Source organism: Aquila chrysaetos, chromosome Z (genome assembly GCF_900496995.4).
Source record: "Aquila chrysaetos chrysaetos chromosome Z, bAquChr1.4, whole genome shotgun sequence".
Classification (NCBI taxonomy): domain Eukaryota; kingdom Metazoa; phylum Chordata; class Aves; order Accipitriformes; family Accipitridae; genus Aquila; species Aquila chrysaetos.
Genome location: NC_044030.1, coordinates 59,729,879 through 59,753,050, shown reverse-complemented (window position 1 = coordinate 59,753,050; position 23,172 = coordinate 59,729,879). Strand labels below are relative to the sequence as shown.

Genomic DNA, 23,172 nt, shown 5'->3' with positions numbered 1-23,172 from the left:
TAAATATTCATTGGGGTTTTAAATGATCAGACAAAAGGTAGCAGGTTATTTTGGGCTTCACGTTGCAATATGACCCCACTGTACCTCCTTACTCCCACTCCACCACCCAATTTCAAACATGCGTAAAGGGACAACTACATCAAACTAACTTTGTAACAAGAGAAGTATTTAAAGACTTCGCTGAATGCAGGGGAGAGCATTATTAATTACACATTGACTGTGCTAGTAACTTATTTCCACTGGCCAGGCCCGCAGAGTTTGCCAAGTGACAAAACCGTCGCAAACGTCCACATCACACGCTGCATTCCTACAGCCCCACTAATTGACTCCAGCCTGCTTTGCCGCCTACAAGTCATCTCGGTCTTACGGGGACCATCAGCGGACCTTCCTCCAGGTTAACATGGCAGCAGGTAATAGCGTGTTGCACTGGGTACCGGTAGTACGGCTGTGCTTGCCTGAAAGATGAGGAGTATCTAAAAAATGCATTTTCAAACAAAGCGTGTCCAAAACCTCCCCTACCCATTCAAAATGCTTATTCTCATTGCAGATGCAAAAAACTTCAGCACAGCTTATGGGAAGACAGGTAAGACTGCCAGGGCAAACTCGCACTTCTTGTGAGAGTACAGGTGTCCCAAAGAGTTTTAGCTCTGAAAGGTGTCGATAATGGACTTCAAGATGCTTACTAAGGTAAAAATGACCCAAATACAACACAGCAAAATTGGCTTTGTTACTGAAACAACCCAGCAAGCATAGCTCACCAAGCTGATCATCCTGTCATAGCTGAACATTCTCTGACTGTATACTGTGCCATGACCACCGAAAAAGAATAAAATGTCTGCTTTAGCAGAGCCTGTGGCTCTCTGCCATCTGCCTGGCAAACAGTCCAGAAAGATGTATGCGTTATTTAGATGTAGGTGAACAAAAGCCGCAGTGCTGGGAAGGATAATCTCCAAACATGGATAAAATAAAAGACCTTGACCAATGAATAAGTAGGCAAAAGTTCTCTACATCTTCTGTAATGTTGTCATCAAAGTTATACAGCAAAGGCTGCACATTTTACCAGGCACAAAAGCTTATAAAAATACGTTAACTTTAAAAAATCACATGATCATCATAGCAATAATTCAAAACATGCTTTATGTTGTTGTAAGAAAATGTATAGCCTTGAATGACCTGTGTTGGAAAATGGCAAGAACATAACACTGACTGTTTTTCCACAAAAATCAAAACTTAAAACGTTCTATGAGAGAGCACACAGCAGAAGAGAAGTGAAATACATCAACGTGACCAAGCCGAGAGCCAGGAAAGAAATTACAAATTCCCTTCTCTAGATACAATGAATAGTCTTCAGACAGCTCATCACATTTACCCCCAGCAACGTGAGCAGGGGTTAATGTATAACTTGAAGTAAGAGAGCTATGAAGTCAGCAAAAAACGCAGACAGATAAGTGCATGGGTCATGCAGTACTGCAGAAATACTCCTCTAAATCCAGAAATGGAGAAAGACCACCACACGTTCCTGGTGAGGGGCCAGCCAAAGTGACATGCACGTCTGTAGACGTGGACCACACAACCAGTTTCAGTGAGGGATCTGCATCCCTAATTCAGGTGTCTCAGTGCTTCAGTCAGATGGTGCAACTACTCATAACAGCAAAATTAAGCAAGTACATAATAACAGCATCACATGGAGGGTAAAATGAGGCTTTGAAGTGCTGCTGCCATAAAGACAAACATTTAACTGTCCTAAATCTATGGAGTGGAAACCAAAGCACTGCGGTTCCTACATACTGCATGGTGAGGATCAGGCATCTGGATGCTAGAAATTATACCATCATGTTCAAGATGTGGTCCTAAAGTAGCCACTAAGAAACACTAAGAATAAACACACATCAGTCACTGACTTTGATCTTTGTCACCTAAATGTGAGATGCGAGAAAGCATCCCTTTCCAACATGGGATTCACAGCCCTGACCTCCCTCCCTGAAGCAAGCACCTTGCCTACTATACAAATGAATATACAAACAGAAATAGGTTAGTGTCTCATTTTATACAACAGCACAACAGATAAAGTACTTTCCCAAGATATGGGACAGTCGGTTTCAATTCCTACCTCTGCCCAAGTGGACTCGGCGCATAACTCCCATCTCCCAGCACAGTGGGACAGTCTTGTCGGAGGCATATTCTCAGCACCCCTGAAGGTTGTTAAAGCTTCCAAAAAGGCTCTGAGAGTCACTGCCTCTGAACAGGTACGATTATGCAGCACAAGAGGAGGGGAGAAGAAACCTGCTTTATGGCCATTTCACATTAAACAGCAAAATAAATACCATTGGGGGTCTTGCAGCAAAGAACAAAACTCAGATCCCTTCCCCAGCCCAATCACTAAGACACAGTCATGTTCACATTCTCTGTTGAGCCTAATTAACCTCTAATTATGCCATGCACAGCAGCCTCAGCAGGAGGGAGGGAGTCTGCAATGCATGGCCCCAAAGGTGCGCAACCTGAGCTTGGCTTCTGCCAGTCCCAGAAGTTCAGGGGGAGGGCAGAGGCTCCACCACCCAGCCTGAGAGGTCCCCAAGCAGGGACAAAAGCTGACCTTGGGGCACGCAGGGAACTTAGAATCTGAAAACACTGATGCATATGGTGCAAAGTAGGGTGTGAGACTTTCCGCTTCGGACTCTCCCACTGGAGGTCCGCACATCTTCCCCTGCCTCCCAGGGGGAGCAACCCCAGACCAGGAAACCAACAGCCTGTGGGTTCGGAGAGGAAGGGAGGAGGCTGACATTTCATTGCCCAGATCAGCTGGAGCACCCAGCGCAGGTACACAACAATGACTTCAAGACTTTTGGGGTGGGGAGGAAGAATCCCGCACCGCTTCCTGCCGGGCACTACAAGTCTCTTGTTCACTGAGACCTGAACTCCCGCACGAGGGAGATGCAGCTCCAAGGCACGTACCCCACACCTGCGTGCCAGGATCAACCGGCCGTGTTCGGATACTACCAGAAAAAAACACAGATCATGAGCGTAGATCACGAGCCTGCTGTCCCCTTGCAGAGGCACTTCTCCCATCCTGTGGGCAGCCAGGATTTCAATTCCCCAAGCACAAGTGAACCCTTGGACTTTACCACTAAAACATGCACATGCACCCAAGAGCACCTTCTTGCTGCAACAACCCCACATATATGGTCAGTTGTGCACACAAGCCACATGTCTTGGTATACTATTAACAGGGATGGGAAACAAGATGCAATACTATAATGTGCAAACACCAGATCTGTATACAGTTCTTTACGACAGGTGAAGCATTAAAAAAAAAAAAGCTGTCTAAAGGTAAAATAAATAACAACATAAGTGCCATCAAGGATGGATGCGCAGCTTTACAGCATTTACAGATAAAACGAGTCCTAATGAGAGATGGAAAGAACACACACGATGCAACTTCCAACCCATTTCAACTTCTTTGCAAATTGCATGTGCCTCCATACACATTGCAGAAACTCCTAAGCGCTTGGGACATACTAGATTTCCCCATGAATAAAAGTAAAAAGTTCATAAAGTGTTCTGCATGTTAAAGTGTGCATTCTGTACACATTTTTCACTCTAAAACTAGGTCAAAGTCTCAGTCTGTGTAAACACAATTCTCCTGGCTCATTGACTTTAATGACACTGATGGATCTTAGGTCCCTTATTTGGTTTTTCCCCTTTCTGAAACAGAAAAAAGCAATTTTATGGAAGGAAGCACAGATTACATTTTTTGCCATTCTCTTAATTTCTTTCCTTTTAAATGTAGTAAAAATTTATCTTCCCTCATTAAAGCTTTCAATGATAATTCTTCCTAACATAAACTTGCTGGTCAGTGCCTTTCAAGCTCCTCAAAACCCTTTTAATCATACTGACAACATTTATAATGCTTACCTCCCAAAGACTTCTCCACAAAGGAGCACAATGTCTAACTGTGCAAAGACAGTAACTGATCCTGCCACCAAAGAGAGTAACTGGCTCTTTCGCTTTGTTTTACAGAAAGCAAAAGATTTCCCTCTTCATTCTGGTAAGATTTTTGTACACAATTAAAAAAAAAAAAATCCTGTTAGGTTTTGAGGCATATTTGAACTACCAAGTTGTCCCTAAATGAAAACAACTGTAACCAGCAGAGCTTTCTGCAGCCACTGCTGTGCCGTGCAGCTCCCAGGGTGTCAGAGCTGCTGAGTGAGAGCTACACATGCAACCAGAAGAAAAAAAAAAAGCCCTAAGAGAGTAAAGACATAAAAACAATTTTAAAGAACAGTACATCATTTGGAGAAAACACTTTCTTCTTACTTAACAAATTCCAACACCGTTATCTACAAAAGCATAACTAACAGTGAGGTAGACTTTTGATAGAAAGAAAATCCACCTCACGCTAGCTGTTTATAGCCACCTGCACACAACCAGACAATAAAAGGAGGCAGAGCTATTAAGTGAGAGTCATTTAAAAGAAGACAGCTTTTTCTACCTGGTTTGGATGCCCTTCTTCGAATCCTCATTTTAGGTAAGGAAGGCCAAGAGTAATTAAAAGGTGAATCAGAGTCTGAGTCCATTTTTGTGCTAAATAAACAGACAGTCGATTCCCAAAGTTGCACTTTGTTGTTCTCAATAGCAAGTCAAGTCTAAGAGTGATGTAAAATAAAGGAATGGACAAAGAAGGATCAAATTGCCCACTAAACACAGGGGAGGGAGAAGCTGTAAATGTTTGCTCTCTTCAGGCGTCCAGGCATGTAGACAGCTCAGGCTGCAAATATTAAGGCAGAAGCAAGGAGGTTAAAATATGAGAGCTTCGAGTGGAGCTGTTGCATCGTGGTCCAAAGCTATTTGAAAGGTCACTGTGTGCCAATGAATCATTAACTCACCTTTCCATTTTGATGTAAATGAGAACAATAGGAGCCAAGTAAGGAATGAGAAAATACTTCTCAAAAGTAAACAAACTATTGCAGGCTTTTTCAAAGCTTTGTTTCCATGTTAAAAGTGGGGTTTACAAGGACTCTCAAATTAAGGACAGGCAAAATGCTGGAATTAAAGAAGCCAAAGAGTGACAGTAAGCTAAGAGCATTAATCAATCTGCTGGACCCTATATTACTGCAGAGCAATACCCCTCCTCTCAGCATTTACAACTTTGGCAGACCTTGGGATGTTGCAGCTGGAAAAGCAGCGATAACCTACTCAAAATCTGTCGCTCCCATCTTTCTAGCCTAAATGAGCTTAAAGCTTAAGTGTTATAAAGCAAGATTACACTGTCATTAGAGGAGCTCTCCTTCCAATAATAGTTAGTCTGAATAGTATTTTCTCCTTCACACAGTCACCAAGTTAGACAGCGAATCGTAAGGGTTTTGTAAAGCTGGCACCCTTACAGCTCTGGTCTAACCTCACAGCAATGCACAATACAGCTAGTGACTAATTTACAACAAATCCTCCATTCTTATACAGTCTCCCAGAACAACTCGTAGGCAATTAGTATTCAGTAGGAACTCATTATCCCTTCCCCCAACATCTTTACACTACAGAAACTACATTTTTTTTAAACACGCTCGAATGTGGCTATACAAGAGCTAATACAAAAATAACATGTCCACCGTTTCTTAACCAACTCCACCAAACATTTGTTTTCGTTACCCCACAATGTATGTGTTTTTGTATTCCACATAAAGGAGGAGAGGGAATGTGGATCAGCTTAAATGTCAGTTTTTGGAAGATGATGACAAGCTTGTTAACATTCCTTACTTCACTTCAATTATTTTTCAGGCTGCTGAGGTCTGCAGCGCTACTTCTGTATTATGTTTCAAGTGATTCCTCAATCCACGTTTCAGTCTGAGATAACAATGTATTTGTTGAAAGAAAATAATGTAATTCAAATGCAAATTTAATTCAAAACCCATTAGAAAAATATCTATCAGGTTTTGAGGGATAAAGTAATTATTATACAAGCACTTCATAAAGTGCACAAATTACATAAAACACAGTTGAAACACATCATTGTTCTGCCCTTCCCTTAACTGAAGTTCTGCCAGCTTTGTTAGGCCTGAAAAGAATAATTTGCCCCAGATGCTGGAAGCCTTAGACTTTCACTTTAAATATTAGACACTCCCATAGACTTTGTTTGATTTATATATATAATTAACAGCCCCAGGGAATTACAACAGACAATGGATGACTGAAAATACAGAGAGGATATAAATCCATGCTTTAAGCATCCACTTCAAAATACCTTCACTCCCTGGAATGTCAGGTTCAAATTGCACTGATAAATCCCCTGGGCATACGGGAATGCAGGCGTTGACGTACACCTTCCCACCTGCACACCATCCAGGGCGCTTGCCTGTCTCCCATCGTGGCCACGGTTTGAAAGAAAAGGAAAGGACAGAGCATATTTGTTGGATAAGTTGCTCGCTTAGGAAATGTCTTCCCAACTGCTCCAACACAAAAGATTTCCTCTTTGTGCAGCAATTTTCCCTACCCGAGTGTGCTCTCTCACTCAGCGGATGTATTTAACGCCAACCGCCATAAAGTCTTAGTTTCAGATGTGTACAAAAGGCAGCACTCCATGGGCGAACAGCAATTTACATTTAGAGCAAGCTGTTTTACACTGGCTTTAAAATTTCTCACCTTCTGATTTTAGCAATTATTCCTTCGTTCTACTTTATGAGAAACGGTAAATTTTGCTTACTTCTGTGAGATCTCCATTTGTGCATCTTTTCCGTAAATTGACCAAATCTGGCTTTTTTCACTTATACATTCAACTAAAATACACTTACTCACTCCCATTGGTCTTCCTAGACTTCTGTTTAGTCCAGGGAGGAATAACTAGAACCGAACAAAACACTCACAATGCGGAAATGCAGCCAATGTATTTAATGGCATTAAAATACCTTACATGCCGAGACATTTACTGTCCTGAATGACCTCTGTACGCTGCATAAATGTTTTCCCTGACTGCTCAGTTATTGCCTGCTCCCTCCTTTAAACTAGCAGCTTTCATTTAGACCTTCTAATACAAATGAGTAATTAAGGATTGTTAAATAATTTTTCAACAGCAGCCCTATTACATAACATTTGGAGAATCCAGCTACTAAATTTCTGCTGTGATAAAAACCTGATCATGTACTCCTACCATTTATCCTCTGTTTCTTGGCCAAGTTCTTAGGCTTTTCACCCACTTGCTGCAATCTCCCCTTGAATAGGATCTTGCACGGGAATTTGTCAATGGCAGTCTGAAAGCGCAGATAAATTATCAACCTTAACCCTTATTTCTGAAGGGGTAATTGAGTATCACTCACGTTATTTGCTGTGTTCGGGCCTTGTGAAAGATTATTTTTTTCTAGTTTGTAAAACTCCTTTATGCAGGCATGAAAGACCTCATGCTGGTTTTTGCCACAAAGAAGGGCCTTGCCTTAAAGTCTGGCTAAAAATATTTTTCTTCCCCATCCTTGCACTTTGTGGGATGATCCAACGCACTTTTCACCTGCCACTCTTTGTTTCCAAAGTGGGGCATTTGCATGCAGCTGGCACAGAGATCTGGCAGCTCATGAGATAAAAGGTGCTTTCTAGCTGAAAAGTATTAACCTTACTCTCCACTGAAAAATTGTTTTCAATTATGTGTAACAAGGTATAGATGTGAAGATAAAGAACAAATGGGGGTTTTGTGTGCATTACCTAAGGCTAATGCTTTTGATAAATAATGTAATACCTTAAATTCTTTCATCCAGTGCTTGCCAAAACACATCCGTATGATATGTTTTTGAGAGATATTACAGTCTATTGTCTATTGTCTGACCATTCCCGTGGCTCGTGGCAAGACGGAAGGAAGCAGAGGAATGTCACCAGCATCCGCAGTCTCTGTGGAATGGCACTGTCACCTCCCCAGCACAGCCCCACGGCGCTGAGCGGGTGGGCTCCTTCTCCCCAAACACCTCTAAACCATGGGCTGGCAGCTCGCTCTCTCAGGCAGACCAGGAGACAACCCCTCTGGGTCCAGTGCCCCTGTACTGGGTTTGTGTGGCAAGGTTTGGGGGGGGGGGGGGGTGGTGGTTACAGGGGTGGCTTCTGTGTGAAGCTGCTGGAACGTTCCCCCATGTCCGACAGAGCCAGTGCCAGCCGGCTCTAAGACGGACCCACCACCGGCCAAGGCCGAGCCCATCAGCGATAGTGGTAGCGCCTCTGGGATAACATATTTAAGAAGGGAAAAAAAGTTGGGACAGACAGAAAACGACAGCCGGAAAGAGGAGTGAGAACATGTAAGAGAAACAGCCCCACAGACACCCAGGGCAGTGAAGAAGGAGGGGGAGGAGGTGCTCCAGGTGCCGGAGCAGAGATTCCCCTGCAGCCCTGGTGAAGACCATGGTGAGGCAGGCTGTCCCCCTGCAGCCCATGGAGGTCCACGGTGGAGCAGATATCCACCTGCAGCCCGTGGAGGACCCCACGCCAGAGCAGGTGGATGCCTGAAGGAGGCTGTGACCCCGTGGGAACCCCGCGCTGGAGCAGGCTCCTGGCAGGACCTGCAGATCTGTGGAGAGAGGAGCCCATGCTGGAGCAGGTTTTCTGGCAGAACTTATGACCCCACGGGGGACCCACGCTGGAGCAGCGTGCTCCTGAAAGACTGCATGCCATGGAAAGGACCCATGCTGGAGCAGTTCATGAAGAACTGCAGCCCGTGGGAAGGACCCACGTTGGAGAAGTTCGTGGAGGACTGTCACCTGTGGGAGGGACCCCACGCTGGAGCAGAGGAAGAGTGTGATGAGTCCTGCCCCTGAGGAGGATGAAGCGGCAGAGATAACATGTGATGAACTGACCAAAAACCCCATTCCCCGTCCCCCTGCGCCGCTGGGGGGGGGTAGGTAGAGAATCCGGGAGTGAAGTTGTGCCCGGGAAGAAGGGAGCGGTGGAGGGAAGGTGTTCTGAGATTTGGGTTTATTTCTCATTACCCTACTCTGGTTGATCAGTAATAAATTGAGTTAATTTTCCCCAAGTTGAGTCTGTTTTGCCTGTGACGGTAATTGGCAAGTGATCTCTCCCTGTCCTTATCTCTACCCACGAGCCTTTTGTTATATTTTCTCTCCCCTGTCCAGCTGGGGGGGTGGGGAGTGATAGAATGGCTTTGGTGGGCACCTGGCGTCCAGCCAGGGTCAACCCACCACAGCCCCCTCCCTAGATGGAGAAGGGATGTACATAGGAGGGAAAGCAGGGCTACCGACTCCAGAAACAGGGCTGGAGAGGGTCACTGTTGGACACAGGTGAGAGAAGAGCTGCCTGAACAATGGCTCTGCCAAAAATTCCCTGCCCAGTTTGCTCTGGGCAGAGTCTCCCCTGAAATTAGGGATGAAGTTCATTCCTTCCAGCTTGGTTCTGCCCCAGGACCAGCAGAGCCTGCAATCATTTCCCAAAGCTGCAGAGAAGGCTCTGACAAGGAAAGATGGAGTAGAAAGGGCTAGGTGATCTTCTCCACCAGCCTCTGTGACCCACAGGCACACATGGCTTTCCCACCTTCTTCACTCCATTGTTTTTACTAATTAGAGCACATCTTCCCATAGAGAGGATCAGCCAATGTACACAGACAAAATATCTGCATTACCCTACATTAGACTTAACAACTGTGTTGAAAACTCAGCAAATGTGAATTAAAGGCAATTAAAAGCAAAATGCTACCAACCAGATCCCAGACACCAAGTACCCACCAACTCTTAAGACCTTCCACCTACCCACAATGATGACATGATGGCTGTGCATACTGATGTCGGCAACAGCCTCACAGGTCTCATAGGATGCCTTGTCACACACGTTATTTTTACTAACTCTCTTCTCTACCAAAGATCTGGGTCTTTCTTACAAAAGTTTATACTGGAATAGTCAGAAAAACTTTGCCACATCACTATTCTCCCACTCTCCCTTCCCCAAATCATTGATGAACCAATCATTGAAAAACACAGAACCAAGCCCAGATCCTTAAGATCTTGGTAGATGACCTCCCACCTTGTTTTTATGATCTTCCTTATTGCTAAATTTCTGATGGGTCATTCACGCATTCAGTTTAGGGAACTGGCCCATTTATTTCCATATTTTGTGAACAGAGGCCTCCCACAAGTAACACTGCAGTTTGGGATTTAAACTGTTCAGCAGTGGATCCCAAAAGGTCCAGGCAGGCCATCATCACTGCCCGACATATGACAGTGTTTGGTGGATCCCATCTCTCTCACTAGTGCTCTGCGGCAGGCTCCCCATCCCACATCACCCCCAGGAGGACAGGGCTAGGAAGGGCAAGGAGCAGGGCAGGGGAAGGAGGAACGGAGAGTTTCTTGCACTGCAAGAACGGAGAGTTTCCATTCCAAATATACCTGCTGTCCACCATTTCAACTCTAATGAAGCCACAGATTTCAACAGGGTGAAAGATAATCAGTGCTCAGCATCGCGGAGCCTCTTCCTCCCACTAGCAGTTTAAAGCGGCAGATTTTGTCCTCCCAGAAAAGCGTAGTCCTGGGTAAATTCAGGTGTCAAACCTAGGCCCATTCTGACATGAGATTAAATGGCCCTGACCCCCCCCCAGACCCCAAACCTCCCACTCACGCCTCCCCTCATGCAGGTGTTCTCCACTCTTCCATTCAAACAGCTGATGATGAAACCCACTCACACTAGAGACCCCTTTTCTGTAACAAGTGTCTCTTATAGATGCTGTGTAGACAGATACCAGAAATATTAATGAAAAGTACAAAAGAACAATACAGTACTATAAATTGGGGTCAATTTTTCATTGACTTATTTGTGCAGTTTCTTGGACACTAGCCTGGAAATGAACACACACTACAGAGAGCAGCAGGCCACCCTACCCATCTCCAAAAATGCCATTCTACAGGCCCTCAAGTTTACTGAAACAGTGCACAGTGATGGCAGGCTGCAAGAGAAGCAGAGTCAGTTTGTGTGCACCAGTTTCTGGATTGCTTTAAGCTAGACTGCCAGTCCAAGAGTTTTTATGCTCCACTGCATTTACTTCCTCACGGATATATCCTTTTACCACCCCCAGACAGGGCACATGGAATCACAGTGCTGCTGCAAACCATCCAAACTGAGAGGTGACTGTGCCGTCTGAATTTATGCCTAACTCCTCACTATTCCCCTGCAGGTATATTCCTAATTACAATGTGATTTATGAAATTAATATTTAATGCTGTCCTTTTAATATTTTCTTTGAAACCAGGGTGACAACTACAGTTAGAACAGCTGTAATGAGAATAACACTTTCATGCTAAAATATCATGTTCGTGATAGTCAATGAATGAGGCATTATCCTTCAAAGAGCTATTAGCAATACTTACCTCTTTTGAAAAGCAACTGTTTGTAAGTGCTGGTACTTAAATCTTGCTTCTCTGATAATCTAAAAAAGCAATGTACCTTTCAAAATTTAAGAGAAACAGATTTGCATGAACTATACTAGTACTGCAAGATCCTTGGAGAACACCCACAAGACTGGGATGAAGAAGGGCTCAGAGTTTTTACAAAACTGAGGCAAAAACATGACCTCTGCCCAATCCTCACTCAACGTAGGCCCAAAGAGCCAGTGGGCATGCACACTGCATTATCTCAGGCTTTGTCCCAAACGCTTCGTGTTGTCCAGTTCACTGTCCTGCTGTCAGGATTTCACAGCATTCCTCTGACTCAGACCTTTCTGATGTCTGGTTCATGACTGATTGCAGATTTGTATTTTTTTTTCCTTTTTTCACCACACCATTCACCTGATGTGGTTTAGGATAACAAGCTCAATTTAGGATAACAAACCCATTAATACTACTTTCACGTGACAGCGGTCGGTATGCCCTGACTCTTGAAACAACCACTAAGTACTTCCAACAAAGTACATAAAGAGATAATTTGCCTAAATGCTCTCCTTGTCCAGTATCTATTCACATCAAAAGACTAGCTGGAATATGCAGTACAAATGCAGACAGAAAGCTCATTGCTTTTTGTCCCGCACCCTGATGAAAAGCTCCCTTGATTTTATTTGCAAAAGCTTGAGAACTAAGGGCTAGAGTCAATAAAAATCTCTTCCTGGGTTCAGTTCCATGGAGGCCTGCGTGAGCCCCGGCAACACGGAGAGCGCACATGGCCTCACATGAAAGCAAACCCAAGTTTGACTTGGACCTCGCTTCTACTGAAGTTTCGCCAATGACTTGGTTGTTGAGTCTACACTTACACTGGCAGCCTGCACCGCCAAAAAGTTCACCAAAGACCCATCTTGTTAAAAAATCCATTTTTCCATGTTCCAGGGAAGACTTCAAGGGAAGGGCTGCCTCTCAAGGAGGAAGAAAGCTGAGAAATGTGTTCATATGTGCACTTGCAAGACTATGACTGTTTTCTTCACAATGTATTTCTGGATTATATTTCACATTTAAAGAGTAACTTGACATCAGATATATCCCAGATTGTTTATTTATGTTAGCGTGAAATGAGACCAGGCAGAAGACAGCCAAAAGAGCTTATTTAAACATCAGGGAAAAAAAGCCTCTTTTGAAGGATTACTTTGTTGAGCAAATTTGTTTTGGATTTTAGGCAGAGGAGGAGGAGAAGTTCTGGGAAGCCAGACAGCACATGTTTGTAACTTGTTCATTTTTCTTTCTGTCTTCCTTTTGAGGTTAACTTGAATTATGATGTCTCAGAGAATCAAGAGTGGAGGAAACTCCAAGAAACAAGAACAAGCTTGTTTTAGTGCCTAACGCTGCTTCTTCCAGATTTGTCCATGGCTTTTTAATTAAGCTCAGTCCAGACTCACATCCCAGGAAGACTTTACTTCCTACATCTTCTGTAGCTCTCAACTATTCTGCAGTCTTCGATATTTAGCTGTTTATAGACACTCCAAACAAATGAGAATATGTTTTATCTACTGAAATAAACTACTGACATGTTTAATTGTTGTTTAAAGGTTGTTTCTGGCAGAACTCTGACAGATCAACCCCAAGCTAAGTCTCTCTTCTGCAAGGTGCAAGGAACCCTGTAAAGGTTTTGCAAAAGTAGAAGCAGCAACATAAAGATCTCTGAAAGCTGCAGTAAAAAAGGGCAGAGTGCAATTGCCACAGTCATTAGCTGCAGCAATAACGCTGCAGTTTTCTTCAGCTATTATTTTTCTCTGCAATTTTCAGACCACCTACCTTTCAACTAAAAATGAGTTTTTAAAAAAGCCTCCTTTACCACAAACTGACCTTTCAGAACTTCTTCGGCACAACCAGTTTGAGTATTTGCACATCTCCAATCACCCAAGTATTGCAGTGCCTCTTTCTCACCTCACTCTCTATGGTGTTCCTTGTTTCATGTGAAAAACTGAGACACGGGGAAAAGATAAGTGACATGCCCAAGGTCCTACTGTAAATCCGTTAAGGAGAGACACTGAAGCAAAGGTCTGCAGCTCCTGGACTAGAAATGCTACGGCTGGATCACCCAACCTCTCTTAACGCATACATAAGCAAAAGGTAAGATTGAAAGCTGCCAGGAAAAGATAAAAATGACCACAAACAGAAAAGATCTATATAGTCTTAATCACTGGACTCTTGTAACTGTCTCAAATAGGCAACACTTAACATGTAACTTTCACTTTTATGTATCAATAACCATTAAATTATTTCCTGTAGTTCCAGTGTCAAAACACTTCAAATGCAAACATGCTGCCCACCAAAAACCAAAAGCAAATGAACACTAAAAAAGGAGCGAAAGATGTGTGACTGCAATAAGTAGAAAAATTAATCATTTTACAGACCTAACAAAAACTGCGCAAAGGCAGGACTCCAGACAGAAGGACAGTGCTATTTTCTATCTTAAAACAACCCACCTTTTTAAGTCTTACCAAACAAGAACAAAACAGAAACATTGAAACCAGATTTTTCTGCAGATTACAGTGCAGCCCTACTGGTTTACACAGAGAAGAAGATCATTATGTTCTGTTCCTTAAACTGATCTGTGGTTAAACTGGGACTTCTGCGGAACCATGAAAATCAAAGGGCAGAGTCTACTAAAAATGTTTTGTAGCTGCCTGGTCACATACAGTGTACTGCCAAAAATTTGGCATCAGTATTTTTATCTCTTGAAGTGCAAAACGTGGCTTGCAGAACTTTTTCACTGCCAGCAGAGCAAACAGAATAGATGAGACAGACACCACTAGGTCATTGGCACTGTAACTAGGAGAGCAGGGAAAATATTTTGAAAAATTAACATCATCCTGCCTTCCTGAAGTTTAGGGAAAAAAAAGCTATATTTCCTTGGAAGAAAAACTGGGGGTTAGATTTTTCTTATTGGAAAAAAGAAACTTTTGCAGCTGTATAAATGGCCTTGTGAACATCCTCTTTCCAAACCAGCTATGCAAAACAGGAAGGATTTATAAATGTTTAAAAACACATGCCCAGCTAACACTGTCACATGCCCAACAGTAACAGCATTCAGCTGTCACCTCCTAAACCCCCTCCCAAAATGTACAGCATTGCTGACTCTGAGGATGACAATGCCTGGCAATAATACATATGCTTAATATTGAAAGGAAAAAAAGTCTCTTTTTTTGTTGCTTTCCATTTTGTTTCTTTCATGCACTCTCCCCAGCTGGATACTGTTTTTGTCTCTCAATCTTTCCAGTGTGTTTTCTTTCAGTGAAAATAAAAGTATTTTCTTCCCCCCTCCCCTGCCCCCAACCACAAAACAGATCTCTAACAATTTCCAGGGGAGACAGAGAGAAGGGGAAGAAGAGTGGCAGGTGTGACTAGCACTGAACTTGGGAGTCTCCATACAACCCCCTATTCAGCCTGGTCTAACATCCTGTTGTGCCCCACAGTTTACTTCTATTCCTTCAATTCTTGAATATGGCAAATGCAAGAACCATCATCTCTAGTTTATGTGGCTTCTTATCGGGCCACCCCCACCCTGACACTCACAGCGGTGGGACCCCAGGGGCTCTCCAGCAATCCTGGAGGACAAGAAGCCTCTTGAGAAAAAAATTGAACTGAATTCTCAAAACTGAACTACAAGACTCAAACAGTGCCTAAGGCAACCAGGTCCCAGCCCAAAGATGAAGAAGACAGGGAGCAAGGACAGTTGGTACCCTCTTAGCATCCAACTGACTGTTGTGAGCATCCCTGCAAAGATACTCCCAAAACTTTGTTGGGTGTGGGGAAAGAGCCAAAATACTCAATATGCTTGAAAGGGCAGGCTGGGGAATAAAACAGAGAGCAGGAACAGCAGACCCCTTCCAGGAGCCAACGCTTCTTCAAAGGTCCCTTCCAACGCAAACCATTCCATGATGAGACTGATTTTTGGTAAAGGTGTCTAAAAGCAAGAACCACATGGAAAAAGAAGTGAGATGTGGAAGTGGGGCAATTTGTACCCATTCAAAGAGCACTCACATTCTCGCTCTTAGAAGTCCTCTTTGATTTATGCATCCAACTTCCTAGTGAGATTCCAGAGTTTGCTCATTTCTATTCATTCTTCTTCACTCAACCCCCTTAGCTGTTTTCCCTCTTGCTCTCCCCCACTGACAACCATTTCCATTTCTCTCCTTATTCCCCACTGTGTGCTTTTACTGCCAAAAACATCACTGTTTAACAACATTCCCAAGCAAACAATTTTTTAAAAAGTAATTTAAAAGAATCCATGGTAATAAAACTACAATAGTTAGCAATATGGTTATATTAGTCAGGTTAGAACATACACGGATTTTTACATTAAAATAAACCAACAAAACCAGCTTAAGTCAACTTATAAATTTCTGGTTGTCACCAAACTCTATTTCCATCCTTCCTCATCCCTCCCCACTTCCACCTTTTATTGCACGCCTGATAGCCCACTCACTCCCCAGCCTGCACTTCAGCCCCATCAGATCTCACATGCAGTGCTGACTGGAAGCCCCCCAGGCCCTGCTGAAGTCAATGGCAAAATCCCATTGGATGTCTATGTTACGAGCGTTTCAGCCAACTTGAATATGTAACTGGGAGATGGGCAAGGAGAGCCCACGGTGCAGCCGGCAGTGAGTCCATGCTCCAGTCCGTACATAGGGCAACCAAATTCTCAGTTATGGTGTCATACTTCTAATACAAGCAGACCCGATTTCGCTGCAGCTTCTCCACAAACAAGTCAACTTCTTAAATGTACTACAAGGTAATTAGAATTTAGGGAAGAGCAAGTGGGCTGGTTTTTTTTCAGGTAAGAGGTACAACAGGGAATTTTTCTTGGTTTAATAAGAGCTGAGCCTGTGCTTAGGACAAAAAGTATTTATATACACTTGTATATGTACAGATATATGCACACCTACACATTTATATCAATATTTATAATTTTACTTTATACATACATAAGATGCCTAAGAAAATACATTCAAATCAAATTTTAAGCAAATCTTGTTCGAAATTGTATGCAAATTCACCATTTTTTTTTCACCCAAAAGCTCCTCTAAGAATATACACTCTGCCACTCCTAACAGTATGAACTATGGCCAAAGTCGCTTGCTTGCTCCCTGCAGAGGACTCAGGATCTGCTGCAGCTGCCCATCCAAGCATCCTAGAGGAGACTGAGCTGGTCTGAAGCCAGAGCGCCTGGCTCCTATTCCAGCTGTCACAACCAGCGCTGTGCAAATGATGCCTTAGAAGGAAAAGGCATTTCAGGGGTCAGAAAAAGAAATATCAGCTATAATTTCAGGGTGGAGAACTTCCATTCTGTCAGCTTTTAAGCTACCTTATGTTCCCTCCAGATGGTATAACTGGAGCAGAGACTGCAGCAGATGTGGCTTCAGATCAGCAAACCATAATCACTCCCCAATGGCTCCACACCCTCCTACGCTGACATACACTCCAATACTTCAGTCTTGCTTGACAAAACAGATTTGATCATACAGGCACTAACATCTCATGTACATGCACTGCATTTTTCAGCAAGGCAAGGACTGCTACACTATCCTATGCTCAAAAGCACTAAAGTCAGGATAACTATGAATACCAGTATTTTTGCTACTACTCCCAATTCCCTTATGCAGCTACCATACTCCTTGGATGGGAGAGTGAGACAAACATGATTAAATGGTTGAAGTACAGGCATTTGGCATAACAATGACTAGAAAAATAGATAACTAGATGATGATTTTAATGAGAGATTATTAAAATCATCTGCCAGCTTCTTATCTTACAACTGTGTCTCTGAGTTTACATCAGCTCATTTCCCTCTAAAATATACTGTGCCCATTCATGCACGTATATCCTCTCCCTTTCCACACACACAGAGTGACTCTTCATTTTGCAGCCAACAAAGTTTGCATATGGGCTGTCTGAATGCCACCATCTGGGCTGCTCTTTCTGAGCTCATCGCTGGACCACAGGCAAGTGATGCCAGCCTGGCGCTCTCTGCCTGGCACAGCAGCTCCCACTGGCAGAGCTTAGTTACTCGTTGTCTTTTTTTCCGCCTTGCTGTGCTTTGCCTGAGCCCATGTTTGCATGTTGTTCTTGGAGCTTTCCCCGAACTTGAAAATACTCACCTTTCCATTTGAGTTTCAGTCTCTAAATGTACTGTCTACTGCAACCTGCTATATTGTCCTAACAGCCCCATAACTCACTCACCGCTGCAGTATCTAAAGATTTCTACATGCTTCATTTCATCTTCAGTCACATATATTGGCTCTATTAGAAATTGTTTTCAAGAATGTTGCTCCTACAACAGTTAACATACTACTGAAAAATCCTAGGGTATCATGATACTGTTGGATACACCACCTATCTATATGAGAGACGCTTTGAAAGAGGTTCCCTCTCTGACACAGATATAACATTGATCTTCTGCCAAGCTAGGCTGCAATGTCAATGACCTTCACCTCTTTTAAAGAAACTACCTTGTGTGTATTTGTCATCACAGTGTATCTCAATGGCTTTGGGGAATTCAAAATGATTAATTATTTCTTACCTATGCTCAACAGGACATGATCTTCATTTTCTTTAGAAGGAACCACAGAGTCTCGGAAAGGCTAGAAACAGAAAATTTGAGCTATATCTTTGAAGACAAATAGTTGCATTTGTGCTTAGTTGCAAGCTGTGCTATAGGCTTTCAGAATTTACTTCAAACACTATCGAGCAGCAGTCACTTAATTTTAGCCATTTTAATAAATGCAACAGATACGGCATGCCACTCAGGCTCCAAGATATGCACGTGAACCCTATGGACTCAAACTCTAAACACAATCAAAGAAATGACAAAACCATATCTCACTTTTCATAAAAACTCCAGTTTTCAGCCTGCTCTTCTCTTACAAAGTTTAACTGTGCCCTGACTAGTCAATATACAGTGTTTTGAAGGAAAGAGCAATATATGTCTAAGATGCCTCCTTCTCCAAAGCCTGAGCTGTTCACACCTGTAGAAATATCAAAGGTCAGTTCATTCTTTATATAGTCAACTACAGCCTTTCTGCTAGATCAAAACAAGAGACAGTCAATGTGGTACCAGAACCCTTTCCCCCCAGCAAGACTCGTGAGCTGCAACACTCTGTCCCAACATATATTTTCAACATAGACTCCAAAATGCATGCATATTGCAGAGGTATAATTCTGAGATGACATAGATTACAATAGCAACATGTGAATCTGAAACAAATGGTCAATCTTCCGCACAGCTGGCAATTAAAAAAAACAAAACTAAAGAGGTCATCACTTTTATAATAATGACCTAACAAAAGTGGCAGTCCAACAACATTCCACTAAATTCGAATGTTATTAAAAAAAAAAAAAAAATCAAGAGTCATTGACTATTGAGAAGATACCACCTTTACCAGATTTGCCAGATTTTACCAGGTTTTGTTTCTCTCAACCTAAATCATTATTTTAGCTTCATACCCAGCTGAGCTAATAATCAAGCTCCTCCTTTAAAAGGTGATAAAAAAACCACTGAGACAGATTTTCTGGTTTTATAAACAAAGACATATAAATAAATAGCAGAATATAAGACTAGAGATCAAATAGAACTGACTATCCGTAATGGGACTTCTCACAAATATTGGTCCCACCCAAAAGCTGTTAGATACCTCCATGTAGAAGACAATGGGAACTGCCTTATTTTTTACATCAAGCATTTTTCCCAGTTAAGTCCAGTTAAGGACTCAGTTACCCACAAGGTCTCTCTCAGAGACCAACTCCTCAGATGTAATGAATCATGCCATCTCAAGGATGAAGTTTGTGCGAGACAGGTTGTGCTCCCCCCAAACTAGCAGCTGAGCTGCAAGCTCCCTGAAGGCACTAAGGTTCACCACAAACACAGGAGCTTTCTGGTTCAAAAGCAGAGCTTGCTTCTCCAACCCAGCTTTCCAGCCCACAACCACATAACAAGTTCTGTCAAATAATAATCATCTATACACGTAACTATTCCCCCAGGATAGGAACAGGCAGGAAATGTTGTCTGGCAGGCATTAGTCACCTTATTTACTTGTTAGCTCTAGGAGGGACTCAGATAGCCAAGCAGAGGTTGCTGCTTCTCAACCTAAATGAAGCTTAACTATTTGTATAAGGAGAAATCTTTACCTTCATATCATCCTGGCACAATTCATCAGATGCCAAGTTCACAGGACCTGTAAAAACAAAGATTCCTGCCTTTAATAACAAGCAAATTCAGTTTGGGTCTGCTTTGGTTACTGCTGCTGGTCTCTCTCCTTTTTCGAATAGGAGGGGGGGACACAAGGAGCGGGCAAACAGGCAGGCAAACCAGAACAATGGACATGGGCAGCCCATGCATCTCCCCACAGCAGCGTTCCCGTGGGCAGCGTGCGAGCTGGATGCACAACAAGTGCTATGTTATTGTCACAGTTATGTTCAGGCTAGGCAAGCACAGCGATTTGTCAGCCAGCTGCAGATTAACCCCACATGCTCAGAAAATCCACAGTTCTAGTACCGTGCCTCACACCAACTCTGCAGAGCAGCTGGGCTCTGCTTTCCTTCTGCAGGGGCTTTGTGCATCTTATGAAATTAGACCTTGCATTTTCACTCCAAAAAGTAAAAAATAACTTCAATTCTGTCAGTCTTTTTTTTTCTTTTTTATGGTTTCTTCCCAGGGCTGTGGGGAAGGACACAGCACATGCAAAACAAGGACCACGCTTTGCAAGTTTTGCCCAAATGCAGCCTCAGGGACTATTGTGAAACAGCAAAGAGGAGTAATCTGGCTATAGGAATGCAAATGAACATCAGCATCACTCAGGCTTCCAGGAATGTTATTATTTAGTAAATATATTTTAAATAATAATTATTATTTAGCCAGAGTTATGGTAGTAAATATATTTCATTTTATATTAAATCTTTCACATCTCTTCTCAGATACGCAAATCCCCCTCCATTCTCCAGCTCCAGCAAATAGTTAAACTAAGTATGACTCAGCAGCCAGCACAGGGTGCTTTGGGGGACTGCCTTGAGGAATGTGGGGTTTTGGGACCTCTGTCCTTTCTTGGCATTGCACAAAGTCTATACTCAAGTTTTTAAAAAAAGAGCTGTATCAATAGATCTTTGGAAAAACAATTCAAAGACAGCTGCCTATTATCTAAATCGCACAGTCTTCAACAATGACAACCCTAACCTGCAGTCTCTGTAAGATGAAGTTCTGGGACGCAATTATGGGCTCACTGCAATCAGTGCACCTGTTCTCCCTGACCTCAGCAGTGTCCCCAGACACTGGCAGGAGTCAGGACTGGGTCCGTGCTGATCAGTATCTTGATCATTGATTTTTAATTAATCCACCTTCTTTAATTAACCTTCTGCAGCAGTCACATGTATACCTCCCCTTGCATCTAACAGTGCAATCACAGAGCACAAAATCGCTAGTGCCATCAAAGCATCCCAGGCATCATCTTTCAGCTAGAAGGAACAGACTATTTCTTCTGTAACTGTAACTGCAGAAACTTACTTTAAAAGCTTCAGTGGGAAGATATTTTTTACAGTATTGCCATGCAGTTGGCGTTATTATTATTCAGTCTCACAGTTCTCAGAAATAAAAAGCTGCTTGCTCTATACCTAATATTCTGTAGAAGCACATGGTTTATCCTCCAGATAACAGTATTCAGTCAACTCATGGGCATGGAATTTCAAGGTCAGAAAACAGAAAAAAAGCACAAACTACTGAATTAGCCAAAATACCATCTATTTCACCTTTTGTTCTGCATCCTCACTGGATAATGTATCACTCCATGTATTTGAATTTAATTAAGTTGCTATGGGAGATCCACTGCTAAGATAGTAGCATCACCTTACACTGACCCACTGCTTTCGTATGATTGCATTTCACAAGAAGCAACATACTGCTATAGCAACCTCTACTCAATAACAGCTCAGGGCTTCTTACAGCATTGTGTTTTAAAGGTCTGTTGATCTTGACTTTAGGCCCACCCAGAAGTGTGTAGTTACTGCTTCTTGGAATGGCAGCAGTTTTAAAATCTGAGGGAGATTCTTTCATGACATGAATGCACAAAATTAACGTCCTGAGCTTAGCAGTCACTTTATAAAGGAGTTCACTAAATGGAACTGAGAATGTAGTAAAAAGTACTCTGACAATCATTTCATACCATTTCTGCTTCTAGCAGCAACAGTTTTAACTCAGTCTTGAAAAAAGTTCTTTTGGTCTCCTGAATGCTGGCAAATGGAGAGTGTAAGGCAGGCTACTAGTCACCAGTAATGATCATTCAAGATTTTTCAGTATCGAGATTTGGTGGGGGTTAGCAAAAGAGGCCAAAAAAAAAAAAAAAAGTCTCATTTATAGAAATATGGTAACCAATGACACTATCAAAACCCAAGAAGGTTAAAAAACTTTGCTGCCCATCAACATACAAACAATAGTTACAGGCTCCTCATGTCTACAAGTAGATAACACAGAGTGTAAAATGTGCAAGCTTGATTACTACAATTTGTTTGTATAGGTCCTGGATACTACCAAAACATGGCATACTTTTCTTGCTGTTGAACTGAAATGAGATTTTTTTCAAAAAAACAGGCATAAAATAACTCTCATGCATAAAGGCACAAAAGCGTATAGCTTCACTGAAAACACAAATAGGTAGGTCTGCCTATGCCAACATCTATGCCAAGTATCTTTGGTGTAAAAAGAGAACGAGAAGCTTTACAATCAGATCCAAAATGAGACTAGACATCCCAAACTGGTGATTCTCTCTCTGGGTAATCAATATCCACTAATGTCTGTTATCTGCTTGTGCCAAGTCAGCCTGAATTAAAACTGCTTTTAGTGAAAAATATCAAAGTAATCATCACCTAGAAGTTGTATTGCCCAAGCTACTGCCACATGTAGTGCCACCAATCCAGGATATTCACTTTCTGTCCCTGAGGAGCAGCATAAAGATCAGGCTGGTCAGAGTACAGCACTCAGATGAATACCCAGAGTCAATGCGTTTGCACACTGTGTCACTGAAGTCAAGCACAAACCTTGTATGGTGAATTGCCACTTATACTTACAGTAACAGATGCTTAGTTTGCAACTGCTAACAACTGCTTATCATTTCTCTGCAATTTTAACTTCCAATGTAAATACTTGTTGCCTGAACACTGCTGGAGAAGTTGGGTATAAAACTCTTTCTCCAGCACTAACAATGGCAGCCTACATGTTTAAACACCAGCTACACGATGACTGTGTCCCCATTTTATCCATTCACTTAAAGTTACTAGCTGATGCCATCTGGAACTGCAGTCCCTTTCCTCTCTCTCAGTCTGGTCCTGATCCTGTCGGCAGTTTATGCAGGTGCTCACACTTCTGCTGCCCTCAGTAGGGCTGCCTCCAGCACAGCCACTGAGCAAGACCAAGCCTCTTGCAGAAGTCACAGTCTTCAGCTTGCTGCTTCATCCAAATATACAGCACCAGCCACATAAGCAAAGGGCCAACTGATGAAAACTTTTAATAAATTCCTAACAATCATATGTAAACACCCAAAGTGTCATACTTCTGATACTGAAGAATGACCTTTTTCTGTGATTTTCTTTTCAGCTCTAAGAGATGCTTGCTCCGAGGTACACAGGGATGTATTTTGGTAATGAAAAAGCATTCCCATCAGCAAGCACAGTCCCACAACCCTTACAGAGGTAAACCGCTCACCAAAATATTGAATGTCTAACTGAAACACATGGGAAGTTTGCCACATTAAGAACTCCGGGCTGGATCCCAAAACTATTCATA

General features: G+C 42.7%; 1 protein-coding gene across 11 annotated transcripts in view; it reads right to left on the bottom strand.

The window, feature by feature from the left end:
* The window catches only part of ARHGEF28 (Rho guanine nucleotide exchange factor 28), a 128,426-nt gene that overhangs the window by 55,935 nt on the left and 49,319 nt on the right, over positions 1–23,172 (bottom strand). For 9 of the 11 annotated variants that reach the window (XM_030004557.1, XM_030004555.2, XM_030004552.1 and 6 more), the window contains 2 exons: positions 19,533–19,579; positions 17,929–17,989 (listed from right to left, as the gene is read on the bottom strand). In XM_030004557.1, coding sequence (XP_029860417.1) covers positions 17,929–17,989; positions 19,533–19,579 — 108 coding nt within the window. Of the gene's footprint in view, positions 1–4,489; positions 4,738–17,928; positions 17,990–19,532; positions 19,580–23,172 lie in introns of those variants that run through there. The other 2 variants (XM_030004561.2, XM_030004564.2) reach the window with 2 other exon arrangements.